Source organism: Rhododendron vialii, chromosome 6a (genome assembly GCF_030253575.1).
Source record: "Rhododendron vialii isolate Sample 1 chromosome 6a, ASM3025357v1".
In the NCBI taxonomy this organism is placed as follows: domain Eukaryota; kingdom Viridiplantae; phylum Streptophyta; class Magnoliopsida; order Ericales; family Ericaceae; genus Rhododendron; species Rhododendron vialii.
The window spans coordinates 41,281,569-41,300,434 of NC_080562.1; the positions used below are offsets into that span (position 1 = coordinate 41,281,569).

The following is an 18,866-nucleotide window of genomic DNA, read 5'->3' on the forward strand; positions in this document are numbered from 1 at the left end:
AGGAGCATGTCAAACAAGTGTAATTAATAATTATGAACACCAGTCTTTTCATCATGAAGTTCTTACTATTGTGGGAGAGAGAGAAATATAATATTAGGAGCATATCAAACTCGTGTAATGAATAAAATATAGTGTTAATTTAATAAAAATTTAGAAAAAACGAACGAAAATACCAAAAATTGAAGAAGAATGGAGGCCAATAGTGAATTCTGGCGGGAAAATGCCCTGAAATTTTTACGTTATCTATTGGACCTAATAGCTAGGTCCGTAAACCAAACTTTAGGGATAAAAGCATTGCAATAGATACCAGGGGACGATATTGAGACTCGATCGAAATTAGAGGGACCATTCTAAAATTTACCTTTTAGAAAAGGCCCATACTACATTATACGAATGCTCCCTCTTTTTTTTTCACGAAGAAAGCATACTCATTCAATTTATTCAAACAAGTCATACGACATCTAAAAATAAGTCACCCAAATACAGATCAAGCCATACACCAACTACTGATAATCACCTGAAAACAGAGATACAGAAAAACTGTTAGACTCTTAAAGAGACGAAATTAATTTCGAATCACCTGAAAACATAGATACAGAAAAACTGTCAGACTCTAAAAGTGACGAAATTAATTTCGAACTCCTAAGCAAGAGCCATTACCCATTCACACCGTAATCTCTTGAACGGCAAATGTGAAGCTAGTATCGAGATACTGGGCGCCTCAGAATGGCAGAACTCCATATCAAAGACAACATCAAACCTGTGGAAAATCAGTCAAAGACCTACCGGACTAAATCCGGACAAAAATCGAATAAAGAAAACCCTAATCCTAACCATCTGCCTTTTCGATCCAGCCTACACAGCCGCCACCATGACCGACAAACAAATCCAGCCACCATCAGAGCCCCACCGCCCGAACCCCACCAACCACATCCCACCACCATCAGGAATGTGTATGTTATACTATTAATTACGGAGCTAATTTAATTTGCTGCATTTGTATCGAACAATACCAACGTTATGCTTCCGATGTGAATGTATATTATGAGTTCGTTCTTCGATATACATTTGAATATTTGGAGTTCATTAATTATAACGAGATCACCGCGGATGTTATATATATGAATTTAAATGTAGTTGGTCTACCCAAAATGATTTGTGTATCATCGCATTGAAAAGATAGGACATCAAACTACATACACATTACACGCCCACGAGTTGGCACCCTAGTGGTTGGGGCGTATGTCCAGGTACGGTTTTGAGAGTACTCCTCAAAGTCTAAGGTTCGATTTTTCACCAAGTGAGTACCTTGAAAGTAAGTGGGGACCGTGACTGGTGTACATGACCATGTTAGTTCCTCCAAAAGCTTAGGTTACGCAGTCGGGTTCATATAGTGGCCTCCTAGTAATATAATAAAAGGAGCAGGCTAAACTCGTGTAATTCATAAGCACAAGTTACAAATAATGGATCGAGGATGAGGTCTTATCTCCTCTCTTTAAAAAACAGAAAAAGTCTTGTCATCATGGGAGCAAAATAAAAATCCAGTTGGATCGAGTTGGAAGTATAAATACTTAATTCAGAATGTTAAGGACCTGTATGTTTAATTTGCATTTTATTTTCAGCGTTACAAATAATGGATCGAGTACCACATGGGGAGTATAGTTTAAGCCAAATATTGCGTTTAGATGAAAATAATGTCCTCCTTTAATTTATTATATACCGCAGCTAGCTACTAACTTAATTTTTCTAATCAAGAACTGAAAAAATCTTCACATCTCTATATGTATTTTTCCTATATATACCCACTACCAGCTCTCTTGTCCTGCAAACTTAATTATTCTCATCAAGAACTGAAAAAATCTTCTTACTCCTTCCCTTCAAGTACTAGCTAGCTAGCCAGCTATCAAAACATCATGAGTTCCAAACTTATTCTTTTTTTCCTCATTGGTGCACTTGTTTGCACCACCATTGCTAGTGGCCAGGGAACCGCTAGCGGCGGGGGAGGCGGTAACCAAGGTGGGGGAGGCGGCGGAGGCAATGCAAGTGGTGGGCCAATGAGTGAAGGGTTTGGTGTTGGGGGTGGTGGAAGTGTTAATGGAGTAGGTGGGGGTGGAGCCGGTGGAGGAGGTGGTCGTACCACCGGAACACTGCCTTGAGTAAATCAGAGATCTCTCTATCTCTATTCAATACTGCATGTATGTGTTGTGTCTTTGAAGTGCAAGTGCTGTCACAATGTATGAACCGTGGTTTGTATTTGTATTTGTATTTTTTTTTTTCTGGTTTTCTTTGTTGGCATCTTGTCAACTATTGTCTTGTACTTTGTATTTGATTTCTTGAAAAAAATAAAATAAAATTCGAAGGGTTTGGATGTATGTTTTGTTTTTGCTAGTAGCAGTAGTAGAAGAGTATGTGTACTCTTCGAGGCTCTCTCAATGCATTTCTTCTCCTATTGTATTTGTTCCATTTTTTTATCTTTGGGATTAATTAGTGGAACTATTTTTCTTTGCCTTTAAAAAAAAAAGTGTGCTTATGAACCGTGTCATGTACTTTTAAATGGAGAAATATGTTTTCTACTTCTACAAATAAGTCTCTCTCTCTCTCACTCTTGCAATTTTCTTTGAGAGTGTCTTTTTCACATAGCCTTTGTGAACATCCTGTTCATCTGTTTACGGAGCTATTCAATCTCGTGCGATCATTTCGGTTTTGGACGGTTCAGATTTTAATAAAAAAATTTCGGGCAAAAGTTATTATAATCAATTATTACTGGTTATAATTGATTTTCAATCCGAATCATCCAAATACACTTTAGACGGTTGCAATTGAGCTCCGTAACTTCTTCTTTACAGAACAGTTGTAAAGAAGATTTTCTCATTTTCTTTACCTTCCAACTATTTATTGGGAAATAAAGTAATTAAAAATAAGCTATATGCAAAGGAAATTAATTCACACAGTTCGAACAATTCTACGAACACATAATTTTAGTCGTATTAACTGTTCAATTTTGTGGTTCTCCTTTCTGTTCTCTCTCTAGAAACAGAAAAGCTCTCTAGAAACAGAAAAGCCCTAGCCGCCAGCAAAACTCTTCCTCCCCCTAGGGTTTCAATCCCTTTTCAGGTGGTGGGAGGGGAGGGCGACTCCCTCTCGAGTTTTATTCTCTCCAGATCTGTTTTGATCGGAGAGTTTTCTCTCCTCTCTCATCACCATGCACCCACCCCTCTCCTCCCCTGTCGCTAGCCTTGGTCGCGGCTCCTCCGTTGTGTCACCTTTCTGCACCTCCTCCATCATCTCCACCGCGTAGCCCCCAATGGTTCTTCACCGGAGGTTCGTCACGCGGTCGTGGATCTAGTTTTACGATCTGAGGTCGGTGGTCCTGGTAATTCAAGGACGGATTTAGGTGGGGGTAGGCGGGGGCACGTGCCCCACTCCCCCGCATACTCCCGCTCGAGATTAAAATAATTTTGTTATATTTTTGTATGTTTTGGCATAATTATGAAAATGTGCTAATATATAAACATGCACACTGGCATATATTCTAAAAATACACATATAGAATTAGTTTTATGCTTAAATTTCATCATACGGTGCATTTATATTTGTTGTTTTACAAGCTATTTGTCTATTTTGAACAATTCTTTCTTGATTTTCTTTATTTTTAATCGTCTAGTAAAAATTTATTAAAATAAAATTATTAATAAAATTAGCTCGATCATTCTAAAACTTGCTGATGTTCATTTAAAACTAACTTGAAAAATTGATTTTTGTGTTCATTTTTACCTAATTTAACTAAAAGTACGCGTTATAAACTTTTGTAGCTAGTAATGCATTTCCTTAATTTTGTATGATCTTACTGTGGTTGAAAAAAAAAAAAAAACTTTCGTCATAATGATTAACAAGGTGCCTCCACTAGTCTACATTGGCCGGAGATTGTGTGTCAGGATGATATGTGATGATTGAAAGGTAATAAGGTCCGTTTATTCTGCTAGTTGTTACTCAGCCATGGGTTGTTTTCTTCTCTGGCTAGGTTTCCCCTTTGTCGGCATCATTGTTGGTGACCGGAGGTTTTTTTTTTTTTCTTGTTTTTTTATCTCCCTTGCAGAGTATTCTCTTCCCTGTGTGGGTAGCTTTCCTCCCCTTTGTGGGTGCTGTGATTGTTGTCTGATGGTGGTTTGGTGTTTTATTTTCGCGTGTATGAGGGTTCTTCTGTTAGGCGTACGTGTTGGTATCTGTGTGTTTCACAGTTTGGCAGGTAAGAGTTTGGAGGTTAGGTGTCTTTGATTGAAAAGCCTACATTCTATTATTCCATGCCTTTAATTAAGATTGGATATACTCTTTTTATGTTTCTCTGTGTTTATCAATGGTAATAATAAGGTGGCTGAAGAGCCGAATGTGGCACATGCATGTGTGAGGGCATTCGCGTCGTTCTCGTTATCACAGAACGGCACCACTTTAAGGAACAACACACTCTTGACATACGTAGGTGAAACCCGTTATGATCATACCCGGTTTCAAATTTTCATTTTTGGACGGCTCCGATCATCTGATTTTTTAAAATTTGGATCGAGTGCCTACATATTTCGGATTGAGTTGATTTGTTCGCGGGCCCACTCAATTTTTTTAAAATTATTGAACGGCTCGGATTATCTGATTTTCAAAAATTTGGATCGAGCACTTACATATATTGGATTGAGTTGATTTTTAGTGGGGCCCACTCATTTTTATGAAAAATTTATTGAACAGTTCGAATCATTCGTGCGGAATCTGGGGTAGACCTCACATGCCTACGGTGGCTGGTCACCAAGCTGTACGTTGATTAATACTCCCTCAATTTTCATACAGTATTTTTTGTCCATTTGGCTATGCATTATGTGGAAATGTCATTAGCCTAAGGGAGATTTAGCCAAAAAATTTTCATATTTATAATTTTTGAGCTCAAGGACAAACACCTTTTGCAATCAAATTTAAGGACAAATATGCTTATGAAAGTGCCTAAAACCTTATGGTACCCTATAAAAGTACCTAAAATCCTAGGGTATCCAATATATGAAAGTGCCTAAACTATTAAAACTCTATAATAGGAAAGTGCATCCTAAAATCCTTTAAAAGTGTTTAAACATGTTTTGACCCAATGGCTAAAAAACTCAAAAAATTAAAGAACCTTCCCTGAAAACTATTTTGCTGACGTTCTTTTCTTAAATGAAAACTATTTTACCGTCCTTATGACTAATTTTCTCGTAGCCTAACGGGAAGTTGGAGCAATTAATGCGCTTCGATCATAAACTTGGGCTTGGGGCATCTCCATGGTCTATGGTTCTGTGCGCCTAATGACATACCCATATATGCACATATATGGATGAAGACTTGGGCTTTACCTAGCAATAGCTAGGACCCAATATAACATAGTAATAAAGTTTAGCCCAATACAAAAAATAGACAATTAAGGTATCAATTTTAACATGGGAAAATGACGGCAAATGACGTGTTTTGATAATTACTATCCGTCAAAGACATTTTCAACATTAACAAATATTTTCAGTATATCCTTGGCGGATATTAATTATCAAAACATTTTCTGGACCGTCATTTTCCCATTTAATAACATTCAAGGGAAAACTAGCAATTAGTTGAAAATGGTTAAAATGATATATGCCCACAGCCTACCTCACTGATGGTATGCAAGGATCTCCTACTACTATCGGGCGAATTAATTTGAAAAAGGTAAACGGTAGGTAGATTAACTCTTTAAGAAAAGTTTTTATGAGGGGTCACTACAAGAAATTGCAGACTTGGCGCGACAAAATTAACCAAAAACGTGTCGCCGTTGGGTTTGTTGGCGACACACTTTGGTGAACTCTTCCGCAAAAACTTGTCGCTAATGATCATCAGCCCGAGTTGACTAGTGGGACTATTTACAGAGACTAAGTACTGTAATTTCAGCGATTGAGTTGTCTAGACCCAAGGTCTTTTGTTCGGCAAAACCCTTCGCCAACGCAAATGCACTTTTCCTCATACATTAGGTTGTGTCGAAAGAACATGATTTTGTTGTAGTGTCATGTGGGCACAATCCATGATAAATAATATTTATTAAATATCAAGCATATATTATATTAGGATTTTCGGTAACATTTGTAAGCAATTTTTTTGTTTTTGTTTTTATGGGTGGGGGATGCGTGTGTAAAAGATTGAGACAATTTATGTCAGAGGGTTAGGAATAGGGCTGTAAATGAACTGAGCCATTCGCGAACTGTTCGAGGCTCGGTTCGGTAAGAGCTCGTTCGAGTTCGATTCGTCTGCTAAACGAACTGAACCTAAACCTCAATTCTAGGCTCGTTCCATAAATGAGCCGAACCTGAGCCTAATGGTATTCTGCTCGGTTAGGTTCGCGAACCTATACTTAAATTTAATTAATAATTCAATAGGGGTCTATTTGTAAATGTAAAAAGTTTTAAGGTTGTATATATAATTCAATACTTATTTTTCTCCCAAATTCTATACGATCAATGAGAGAGTTTGGGATCGCTTGAGTTTAATGAGCTGAATCGAATCAAACCTGAGTCTTGACGAGCTCAATTCGAGCTTAGATTCGGCTCGGCTCGATTCATTTGAGTTTAACGAGCCAAACTTGAGCCAAAATGTTCAAGTTTGAATCGAACCTGAGCCGAATCCAAGCCGAACTCGAGCCAGACTAGTATCTTAACAAACCCAACCGAGTCGAACCCGAGTCTTGAAAAATTTTAACGAGCCGAACTCGAGCCAAGTTGTTCAGGCTCGAATCGAACTCGAGCCGAACCCGAGCCGAACTCGTACTTTAACGAACCCGAGCCGAACTTAACAGGGTTCGGCTCAATTCGATTCGTTTACAGCCTTAGTTAGGAAGGTAAGTGGTAGTCAACAATTGGACCCACCCACATGAAATTAGTCAAGGGCCCAACTAATTAACTTAGGCTCCGTTCCAGAAAGGAGAATAAATATTTATTTTTTAAGAAGGTAATTTCAAGCTCAAAAATCATGTGCTTACGTAAATAATTTTCCTATCAGTATGGATCTTGTTTGATAGATCTCATTAAGATCTTTAATACGGTGCAAAAAAAAATTTAAAAATTATTTTTCATTTACATTATTTTTTAGTTTGAAAATATGAAATAAATACTTATTTTTTAAGAAGGTGTTCTGGAACGGGGCCTTAGCCAGTTTGCAAATTCATTCACTAGAGGGTATCTGAGTGAGAAAGCGGGAAATTTACCCTTTAATTCAGGCCTTGTTTGTTTGGGGATTCAAAATCTCTGGACACGGTTTCTAATAAATTTTTTCTATCTCTTTCTACTCATTATTTTCAAAATTCTCCCTCAAACCCCAAACGATCAAGATCTAAGTTTCTATAGAATTAATTTTAGTACGTGTTATTAGTTGAAACATAAAAACAAAAAAAAAGTCGAATATTATCTTCTCTTGAGACCAGACCCGTGTTTCGATATACATTCATCATATATATATATATTGGAAAAGATTATCCCAGTGATACATTCGTGCATACGACCTGAGGATGAATCTGAGGATGGCAGTCATCATATGGTGAGCTTAAAAATTCAAATGTCGAGGCATACCAGGACTATGCAAATCCGGGCATTTCGGGATAGCATTGCTAAGAAAGGAGGTCGCCATATGGTTAGCCGCAGAAAATGCAAGGCCTATAGGAAAAAATCAAGGCTCAAGGATCTTGATGATGACCAAAGTGTTCAAGCCTTCAAAAAATACAAAAGGCATAAGCGCAAACGAGCACATACCATTGAAGACAATTGCATCAATTCTCATGTGTTTCGCGTAACGCAGCGTCATGTGGTAAATTAGTATCCTTTTTTTGCTGTGTGATTTTCTAATAATGATTTTTTTACAGGTGCTAGAGGAACTTTATTCATGAATATATTTATTTATTTCTATGTTCTTTTTGGGAGTAGACGGTTTGTTTATTTATTTATTTTTGTTTGTTTGGTCTTTGTTTTGACCGTCTTATAAGTTCTCCCTATAACATCTGTTCCGTGTACTCTTTCCTTAATATTAACGAATTTCTTACTCTTCCTCCCAAAAAAAACAGAAGGACACCTGCGTTTGAGACGTTGCCACAATTATGAACCCTTAATTAATTCAAAATGAGTTCTTTATTAATTTATTTCGGTAATCGGGTGTTCAAGTCAGCACTTTAACTAAGCTCAAGACTCTTAAAAGTTGATCATCGAACAAAAGTCCATTCAGAGTTGAATATTTTGCCTAGTGGTATTCAACTTTGCGACCAAATGAGGTGGAGGTGTATATTAATATCCCTGAAAAGAGAGAACCACACAAATCTATTGAAAGGAGCAAAGTCAAATTAACTCGTCATCAATGCATAATAAACAAAAAGTCTTCTCATTCAAAGGATTTTAATATACAAAAAATAGAAAAAGTCTTCTCATATATGAAGTTCTTATCCTTTGTCCAAAAAAACAAAATTAAAGTCTTCTAATGTGACCAAAACGACGACAGTCCACTTGGAGTTGGATAGCTAGGAGTCTTGAGGCAAGGATTTTGGAGTTTACTTTTCCAAACTTGACAGTTAGCCGCTAGCTGCATTAAATCTTTTCCCTCAAATTTGGGATCTCAAAATTTTTAGGCACGATTTTCAATAAATTTTCTCTATTTTTCTCTACTTATTATTCTAAAATTCAAACCAAACAAGATTTCCAATGTCAAAGCTAAGATTAGATAGATGTAGGCCTTACAATATCCATAAACTTGTTGGCTCTCTTTCCCTCTCTCTATAAATACTCTCTTTCCATCCCGTACAATTCTCATCAAACCACAATCACCACACCAGCTATATACTTCCAAAAATATGGCATCTAAGTTCCTTCTTCTTGTGCTTCTTAGTGCTCTTTTTTGCACCACCATTAATGGTAGAAAACTTGTGAGCACCCAAGGGTCTTTTGCAGACCAAAAGTCATTCTACCGCGCCGGTGGTGGCGGTGGTCTAGGTGGAGGAGGTGGTGGTGGTTCTGGAGGGGGTGGCGGCGGAGGGCTAGGTGGAGGTTCGGGCTTTGGCTGTGCAGCTGGCTTTGGTGGAGGATCGGTTGGTGGCGGTGGACTTGGTGGGGGTGGTGGAGGGGGGGTCTGGTGGCGGTGGAGGTGCTGGAGGAGGACAAGGTGGTGGGTCAGGTTTTGGGGGAGGAGCTGGAAGCGGATATGGAAGTGGCGCCAGCGGACTTGGTGGGGGTGGTGGAGGGGGGTCTGGTGGCGGGTCAGGTTTTGGAGGAGGAGCTGGAAGCGGATATGGAAGCGGCGGCGGACTTGGTGGGGGAAATGGAGGTGGTGGCCGCGGAGGGTTCGGAGGTGGCAGACTTGGTGGCAGAAGTGGAGGTGGAATTCCTCGAGGGGACATAAATATATGGATCAGCCCATGTGTTTCCAAACCTTACCTACTACTTACATGTCTTGCCAATTTATGCGAACCTCGATTAATTTCTAAAGACTAATTTCACCGTACACTAATTGGAGCCAATTAAATTTGGTGGCGGTCTCCGTATGGACTAATTCCAAAGGAGGGAGTCCAGGGGTTTGCTCACTTTGGTTTTCATTCAATATCAAAACCCTGTGTACGTATATTAGCATAGCTGCATTCGCTGCTGCAAACTTCCATGCATGGATGCTAAAATAAAAACAAGCTTTAGGCCCGGTTTCTACTGACAAAAAATACTAAAAACTTAACGTATTCTATTATTTCATTTTTACTAACAAAAAACACTGAAAACTAAACACATTTTAGCATCTGATTTTCACTAACAAAAAAGCTTTTACCAATTCAATAACTTTTTCACTTATATATCCATGAAAAACTTATTCACAAAACAACTTGACATTTCAACGGCAATAAGAAATGAAAAAATTCATGATTTGATCTTCACTACAATTTCAAGTTGTCGGGATGCTCATCTCATTTCTTATCGTGTTATCATCGCTTGGCACTCTTGAAGCTGCTTTTTTCTTCGTTCATGCGCTAGCTTTTACCGTCCGTGGATGCGCTTCGATTATCAAAGTCTATTAAATTATTATCAGCACTAGGTTTATGGTCTTCACTGGTCTGTTTGGACTGGAGATCTTTCATGAAAACGAGCTCTGGTACCGCGAAATTGGAAATCCAGTACACGAACAGAAAGTTCGGTGCTGTCATCCATGTCGAAATCATGTTTACTTCAAAATGCTTAAACGTGGATGAAGTCAATAGGTACTGCAAGAAACTCTACTATTGACTTCAAAATGAGAGACCTACACTACAAGAAAAAATGGATTAAACGGCGTTTGGAACACGGCACTTGTTTGTGCGCCGTCACAGAGAATAAAACTGGCGTTGTAAAAACGCCGGTGTGTTTTCCACTGACTTTAACACCTCAAACTAACGGAGGCACACGAGGAAACCTCGTTCCTTCATTCCATCAGGCACAGCGTGAACCTAGGGCTTCGAGACTCAGTCCACATTCTCTCTTCCTCCCTCGAGAATTTTGAACTTCACTCCTCCCTCTCTCCTATCGAGAAATCTGAAGATCAAGAGGTTTTCTACAATTTGAATCGCAGAGTTTTTTTCATTTTTTTTCGTTGGAAATCAAACGAAAATCCCTAATTTCTCTTCCTCCCTCTCTCACGTTTTCATTCGAATCTCTCTTCGGTGAAAATCGAATTAGGTTTTTTGCAATCTCTCCTCAGTGAAAAGCCCTAATTTCAATAACTTTTCACGTGTTTTTTGCGTTCATCAGGAAGATGTAGATGCAATTGAAGTTCAGAGACCAAAGCTTTTGCTTCTCGTTCATTTGGAAAGTTTGAAGCGCCACAGGTATAGTGCTTCCCAGTCGACCATTTCCTGGTGAGTTCTTGATCGATTATGTTCATTGTTGCAGTGGTAGTTGAGAACTAGGATTTTTGGAGACACCTGGTTGAACAATGTACGGGGTAGATTTTGGATTAAACCTTAGCTTTTCATGATTCAAATGTTTGACTTGTTTTATTTTTTGAGTATGAGATCGATTTTTGGAGGAGTCAGTCCACATTTTTGATTTGTTTGTTTATTTTTGTGTGATTTGAAGTCAAGTTGTTTGATACTGTGATGCTTGTTTTTTCATGTGAAAAAAAAAAAAACAGTTGACAAACACAAATGGATAAAGGGTGGATAAGTCTTCCTAGGTTGCACCCAGCATACATTCAAGGAGTGAAGGATTTTGTAAAGTATGCATGTGGAATCAATCCTAATTCAAATGAAATCATGTGTCTGTGTAAGAAGTGCAGGAACGTCAAATTAGTAAAAAATTAAGGAGGTACTAGGTGAACATTTAATGATAGATGGGTTTCTACCTAGTTACACGTGTTGGATCTTTCAAGGCGAATTTGTAGCATCTCATGTAGCTCATACTGAGGATAAAGGGCAGAGTGACTCATACGAGGGTGATGAAATGCATGAACTGCTTTATGATGCCTTTGGAATTCCCCCATTTGTTCCTCCTACAGATGACACGACAAGTTCTAGTAGTAACTACAGATACCTTTGGATTGGTTGCAATTACACGGATGATTTTGGGTAGCAGTTGATATTTATGGCCTCTGGATGTTAGTTGTGGAAGTTGAAGTTTGGTTTTTAAATTTTTTTTTGGTTCAAACATTTGAAAATGGGAATTTGCTGGGCTAAATAATGGATTTTGGGCCTAGATTTTAAAATGGGAATTTGTTGGGCTAAATAAGGGAGTTCTAATTTGCTGGGCTAAATAATGGATTTTGGGCCCAGATTTTGTGGGCTTTTTTAAAACTTGATTCCGGCGTTTTTGACAAAAGACGTTGGCGTACTACGTCATAATGATGTCACTGTAACGGACGGACACCGAGGACGGACACCGAATGTTAAAGGCTGGACCTTTTAGACGGCGTTTTTAAAAACGCCGGCAGAACTTCTACACTGGCATTCTTAAGCGCCGGAAATATAAGACGACGGCCACGTCCCCGACGTTTGGTATAAAACGCAGGTGAATATTTGGCGGCGTTTAACAGGTCTTTAACGGCATTATTCAAGCCCCGGCAAATGTATTATTCCATGTAGTGCTAACGTAACGTCAATGAAGTGAAGAGAACGAACCTTGGACCGAGGAAGACCGATCGATGTGTTGGGGGAATTGTCTTCTCCATACAAGAAGAAGTGAAGTGAAGCGGTAATGGGGGTAGCCTTTGTCTTCTCCATACAAGTGTTTTGCTTTTACGTATGCCTATTTAGGTTGATTTCTGGTGAGCCAAAGCAGTTGGGCTGTGTTTGGTGGTTGGTTAAATCCGCGGCGCGAAAGCGAGGAAAAGAAATGGACATTTAGGTTGATTACTGTGATGGTGTTCTCAGTCCAAAAACATTTCTTTTTTTCCTCCGAGTCTGTGTTTCGTATCAGTACGGAATGCTTGTCTTTCCAGCCAGGTGAATTGCAATACATAGTAATGTTTTTGGCTTTCGGGTGTGTTTGGATGGGGTCTGACCTCCTCTGTCCCGAATATTCCAATGTTGAGTTGGGATTTTCCGGCCTTTGGATTGTGTAATTTAATTTAATTTATGTTTTAAATTCAACGGCCGTAAATTCCTCGGCACAGAGACACATAAATTTTTGACACATTGGATCCTGCCTCGTTTGGATAGAAGACTTATAAAAAGAAGGAAAAAAGCATGGAGATTGAAAATTAATGTACGTAGTTGCAAGTAAATTTGGATAATGGTTTGGCTTAAGGGAGTGTTTGGACGGAAGGTAATTGTTACACATCACGTGTTTTCCATGTGAGCAGGGGCACCAGCCACAAACACTCTCTGTTCATGTTAGTTGATGAGCACACATTATTGACAATATAGAAGTCTCATATCACATGTTGTTAGTTCTTAACTGTGCTTAATTGCCTACAATTATTATCTTTTTTCGTTATTTACGTTGGAATATTAATTTGCAGGAAAAAGATGATTACTACTTAATGTTTTGGCCGTTGAATTAAAAAGCGTGAAGTTGATTGTTAGTTGGTTTCAAAACATGGCTCTGTGATGAATTAGTCTCAGTGGTTGGTCCATCTATTATTTTGCTCAAGCAATTGCATCAAAGTTAATTCCTTAGAGAAGGCAGCACTACAACTCATGGCTTGCACGTGATCTAGTAGACTACTAAAGGAAAGAGCCATATTAGTTGTAGCCAATTAGGCAAACTAAATAACGGGGAGATTGAGTTCAAAACGGAATTGAATTCCTTATGGCGATTTTTGATTAGTGTGAACAAAATGCTAAAATGTTAAAACTTGTTTATTAGTATGAACAACATGCAGTTTTGACACAAATTGTTCACCTAAAAAATTAATGGAAACGGCCCCTAGTTTGGAACCTTTTTTTTGAACGGCGATACTGGTTTGGAACATGATATGCAATTTTTTTTTAAAAACATGATATGCAATTATGCATCACGTTTCTTTGAGATTTGGTCCAAGGCACTAATAAAAGACTTATATGCAATTATGCATCACGCTTCTTTGAGATTTGGAGGCCATGTTTGGTTTGAAACTTGAGGAAGTTTTTTGGAATAATGAATGTCAAGAGATAGATAAATAAATGAGAGTAATAATTGGAGAGAAAAATTATTAAGAACTGTGCGCAAAGAGAAAAAATTAGGTCTAGAGTCCTAAAACGAACTCCAATTTCATAACACTTTTCAAACCAAAAACATTTAGTCAATAAAAAGGAAGAATTTTGTAATGATCGAGCAAACAAAAATTTTTATTTTTTTTTATCGGCAAAAGTAACATTTTGTTAGTAAACAAATTGGGACGGTAGAAGTATTAACCAAATTTGGATGGTATAGATGAATAATTATAAAATTCCTATGACAGTTACATGGCCGGTTTAACATGATTACTGAAACTTCCTGCTCGGAGGACTTAAAACTCAAGTGGTCATAGCCAAATTTAAGATCCAAAAAAATTAGAATCTACACTATGGAATATGGATAGACTCAAGATCGGATGCAGGATTTTTACTTTGGGTGGGAAATATTATTATTTTTTATATCTGAAAAGTAATATCACTCTGTGCCAATAAATATAAAAAATACAATATCAAAAAATTTATTATAGATATTTTCAATCAATCCGCCTAATTATAATATCATATAGACATGTAATTATAGATGATACTCCATATACAACCAATATTTGTATCTATTCCAATTTCCAAGAGGTAAAATGGTGAACTTTGGATCCAATCTGCTTTTTATAGATGCAGAGACAATATTCTAGGAAGAACGATTATTCATTTTTTCTAAAAAAGATCTTGGATGGATGGGTGTGATATTTCGAACAAAATATTGGGGTGCCGAATTCATATAATTTTGACACTTTTTAGAAAACATTACTGGGATTCTAATTTTTTTTTTTTTTTGAGATTTGAGTACGGCGGTTGTTCAAACTTCAAACTCATTCACTTATCCGCCCATTCTTGGATAGACTGCAAATGTTCCAGAGATTAATATGGTCAAAGTTTTGAATATCATTGTTACCAAAATCAAATCGAGACAAATAGTAGTGATGCCTTCATTAATTTGTCTTAATAATTCTTTTGGAATATTATTTTTCTATCTTTATCAGTTTTTTTTTTTTTTTTAGTTTTGTGTTAATTTTTGTGGATTCTTAATTCTTTAGCGAGAGAAATCCTTATGTCAAGAAACTTTAAAATTTTGAATATACACAGAAATAATACCAAAAGAAATGTCTGTTTTGGATTGTTTTCCCTTAAGTGAACTTTTTTTAAGATTTGATCATGACCTTTTTAGATTTTTCTTATCGAAATGACCCAATAATTCACAAAATTTACTGTAACAAAGCGAAATAAATTTAAATAAAGATTAAAAAAAAATCAAAAAGGATTATTAAACCAAAACACCTACTTCAGCGTTATGATGAAAGAAACAATTTCACTCTTTCACATTGAGATTGAACATTTTCAGTGCATGTGCATGCAATAAATGGCACAGAATGAAAATATACAACCCCAGAGAGAGAGAGAGAGAGAGAGAGAGAGAGATCGAGCTACATATGCATGACGGGGGACAACTGAAAATAAAGTACTCCGAAAATGGATATATGGTAGACTTTTGTTGTACACCAAAACACCTACTTCAGCGTTGTGATGAAAGATGAAAACAATTTCACCCTTTCACATTGAGAGTGAACATTTTCAGTGCATGTGCATGCAATAAATGGCACAGAGAGAGAGAGAGAGAGAGAGAGAGAGAGAGAGAGAGAGAGAGAGAGAGAGAGAGAGAGAGAGAGAGAGAGCTATATATGCATGACGCAGGGGACAATTGAAAATAAACTCCACCGTACCAAAAATGGATACTATGACTTTTGTTCCATGTACACCGGCCAGGAAAGAGTATGGGAAGATAGATATAGATCAGAAGTCTAGCCATGAAAGAGGTAATAATAAATAATGTAAGCTGGAAGAGATCAGCAATATTCCATTAGGTACAAAATTATTGTCAAAGAAACAGTTGAGAGAGCAATGGACGTACATGCAGTATTAATAGCTCTCTTGCAAATAAGCCAACGCGTTTACAGATCATGAGAATTATGTACGTACTCTTCTAGCTATAGCTAGCTCTTTAATTATTACTATACCCTAGATAGCTACTACCCAACGCCCCCCACTACACTACAGTACTAAATCAAGTACGTATAAGAGATATGTTCCCATCTCTACCCTAGCTCCTCCTCCTCCTCCTCCTCTATATATACCAACTCTCTCGACTACTCACTTCGATCTCATCTAGAACTCACATTCTTCCGTTCACAGTCCTTTGCTGCCGAAACATGACTTATAAAGTCTTTCTTTTTGTGTTTCTTGGTGCGCTTGTTTGCACCACCATCGCTAGAAAGGGCTCTTTCGAAGATGAAAAAACATTCCTTGGCCACCCGAAGAATGGTGCTGGTGGGTTAGGTGGTGGAGGTGGTCTTGGTGGCGGCGGTGGTGGCGGAGGGCTTGGTGGGGGCGGTGGAGCTGGTGGAGGGGGTGGAAGTGGAGTGGGTGGAGGAGCCGGTGCTGGGGGAGGTGCCGGTAGTGGAGGGGGACTTGGCGGAGGCGGTGGAGCTGGTAAAGGGGGTGGGGGTGGAGGAGCCGGTGCTGGGGGAGGTGTCGGTGCGGGAGGTGGTAGCGGAGGTGGACTTGGCGGAGGCGGTGGAGCTGGTGCAGGGGGTGGGGCTGGAGTGGGTGGAGGAGCGGGTGCTGGGGGAGGTGTCGGAGCAGGAGGTGGTAGCGGAGGTGGACTTGGCGGAGGCGGTGGTGCTGGTAAAGGGGGTGGGGCTGGAGTGGGTGGAGGAGCCGGTGCTGGGGGAGGTGCCGGAGCAGGAGGTGGTAGCGGAGGTGGACTTGGCGGAGGCGGTGGAGCTGGTGCAGGGGGTGGAGCTGGAGTGGGTGGAGGAGCTGGTGCTGGGGGAGGCGTCGGAGCAGGAGGTGGTAGCGGAGGTGGAATTGGCGGAGGCGGTGGAGCTGGTAAAGGGGGTGGGGCTGGAGTGGGTGGAGGAGCAGGTGCTGGGGGAGGTGCCGGAGCAGGAGGTGGTAGCGGAGGTGGACTTGGCGGAGGCGGTGGAGCTGGTGCAGGTGGTGGGGCTGGAGTGGGTGGAGGAGCCGGTGCAGGGGGAGGTGTCGGTGCAGGAGGTGGTAGTGGAGGTGGACTTGGTGGAGGGTTTGGTGGGGGTGGTGGAGCGGGTGCAGGGGGTGGAGTGGGAGGAGGAGCTGGTGCTGGGGGAGGTGCCGGTGCAGGAGGTGGTACTGGCGGTGGAGTTGGTGGAGGAGGTGGTGGAGGTTTTGGTGGGGGCGGCGGTGGAGGGGTAGGAGGTGGGTCCGGTTTTGGAGGGGGAGCTGGAAGTGGGGGTGGACTTGGTGGGAAAGCTGGTGGAGGCGGTGGTGGCGGAGGCGGCGGAGGTGGTGGTGGGCTTGGCGGTGGTACTGGTGGGGGATTTGGCGGAGGAGCTGGTGGTGGTATTGGAGGTGGTGGACTGCCTTGAAGAAATTAGAGATCTCTCTGTCTCCAAATTAAGATTACTAGTTTTACTTTACCCTGCTGGCTATCACAGTGTATTTTAACCTTGTTTTGCTTTTCAAGTGGGAGTAGTACTATTATGGAGTACTCCGCTTTGATCCACAATCAAAATATTATTTCATGGACAAATAAAGCCTTTTAATTGAAAATATGCCCTCTCTATAGGGCCAAACATGGCCCCAATGGGGTGAGGGCTTTAGCATGATTTTCTTTTTCGTTTTCTTTTTCCCTAACGATGTCACTTTCAGCAGAAATAACTAGTAGTAGTACTAATAAGGAGCAACGCACTCCTAACTCATTCCAGAAAAATAAAATAAAAAATCCCAATTACAATACGTGCATGGCTTAATTCTCCTCCTATATATATTAACGACTTAAAAATTACTACTGTATTAGGCACTACAAAATGCATTGAGTAATTTAATGTTTCTGGAATATCACGTGGCATGGTTATGTAGTATCTTCAGCAAATAAAAAATGCATTACATACAATGTGAGTTGCTTTTTTATCTCTTACCCACCGAACAAAAAATGCGGTGTCATCTTACATCTAGTAAATTTAATGTTTCGTGATTAATAAAGAGGACCACGTGAATTAGCGATATATGATATTATGAGAATATCGAAATCCGAGTGTTAACATAATAACAACAATCCATTGGGCCGTCAATAAAATGGAAAGAGGACAACCATATCTTTTTTGTAAATGATGAAGTGTCTTAAAAAAATTAAAAAGTGCAATAAAAATATCTTTCTTATATATATATATATATATATATATATATATATATATATAGAAATTTTCAAGTGAGGGATCCCTCTTTTTGTTAAAATGAGGGACTTTCATTTCCCAATCAAATTTTAAAAATCTGAACCGTTCAATGTGTGCAGAACGTAATTTTAAGAGTTCCCGCGAGAAATCAGCAAAAAAAATGACCGTGAAGGGCGTCATTCGAGCAGTTTTTTTTGAACCGTTCAATGAAAACTGCTCGGATGAAGCCCTTCCCCGTCATTTTTTTTGCTGATTTCTCATAGGGACCATTAAAATCACGTTCTGATCACTTTGAGCGGCTCGGATCATCGAAATTCAATCGGGAAGGGGAGTCCCGCATTTTAATAAAATGAGGGATCCCTCACCGGAACCTAACTCTCTCTCTCTCTCTCTCTCTCTCTCTATATATATATATATATATATATATATATATATATATATATATATATATATATATATATATATATATATATATATATATATATATATATATATATATATATACAGGACGGTTCAAGGGACACCCAAAAAAACACCTAAAAAAACACCCAAATCTAAATCTCATAGTTTCCGATCAAATTTTTATGATCCGAAATATTCAATGTGTGCAGAATGTGATTTTAAGGGTGTCCGCGAGTAATTAGCAAAAAAAATGACCGGGAAAGGCTTGATTTGAGCAGTTTTTATTTGAACCGTTCAATAAAAAACTGTTCGAAACTGTTCAGATCAAGCCCTTCCCGGTCATTTTTTTGCTGATTTCTCACGGGTACCCTTAAAATCACATTCTGATCACATTGAGCGGCTCAGATCATCAAAATTTGATCGGAAACTATGAGATGTTTTTTTAGGTGTTTTTTTGGGTGTATCCGGAATCGCCCCGATATATATATATATATATATATATATATATATATATATACACACACACACTTCGGAATGTATCTTTTTTATATTCTTCTTGTCTTTTTTTTTGAAAGATCAAT

General features: G+C 39.0%; 1 protein-coding gene across 1 annotated transcript; it reads left to right on the top strand.

Moving 5' to 3' along the window:
• Positions 1-8,769: 8,769 nt before the first annotated feature.
• Positions 8,770-17,313, top strand: LOC131328754 (uncharacterized). Its single transcript, XM_058361655.1, has 9 exons — positions 8,770-9,387; positions 10,465-10,576; positions 10,779-10,885; positions 11,375-11,593; positions 15,440-15,489; positions 15,631-15,644; positions 15,778-16,120; positions 16,202-16,669; positions 16,784-17,313. The coding sequence occupies exons 1-9, from the start codon at positions 8,867-8,869 to the stop codon at positions 17,074-17,076; spliced, it is 2,127 nt and encodes a 708-aa protein (XP_058217638.1). The 5' UTR covers positions 8,770-8,866; the 3' UTR covers positions 17,077-17,313.
• The last annotated feature ends 1,553 nt before the right edge of the window (positions 17,314-18,866 follow it).

Bases quoted from the DNA above. Each gene is read 5' to 3' on its own strand.
- LOC131328754 (XM_058361655.1), top strand. From the start codon at position 8,867: ATGGCATCTAAGTTCCTTCTTCTTGTGCTTCTTAGTGCTCTTTTTTGC. The intron at 10,577-10,778 runs GTTTTCTACAAT...TGCGTTCATCAG, and splicing joins AGAAATCTGAAGATCAAGAG to GAAGATGTAGATGCAATTGA. The intron at 11,594-15,439 runs GTAGCAGTTGAT...TACACCGGCCAG, and splicing joins AATTACACGGATGATTTTGG to GAAAGAGTATGGGAAGATAG.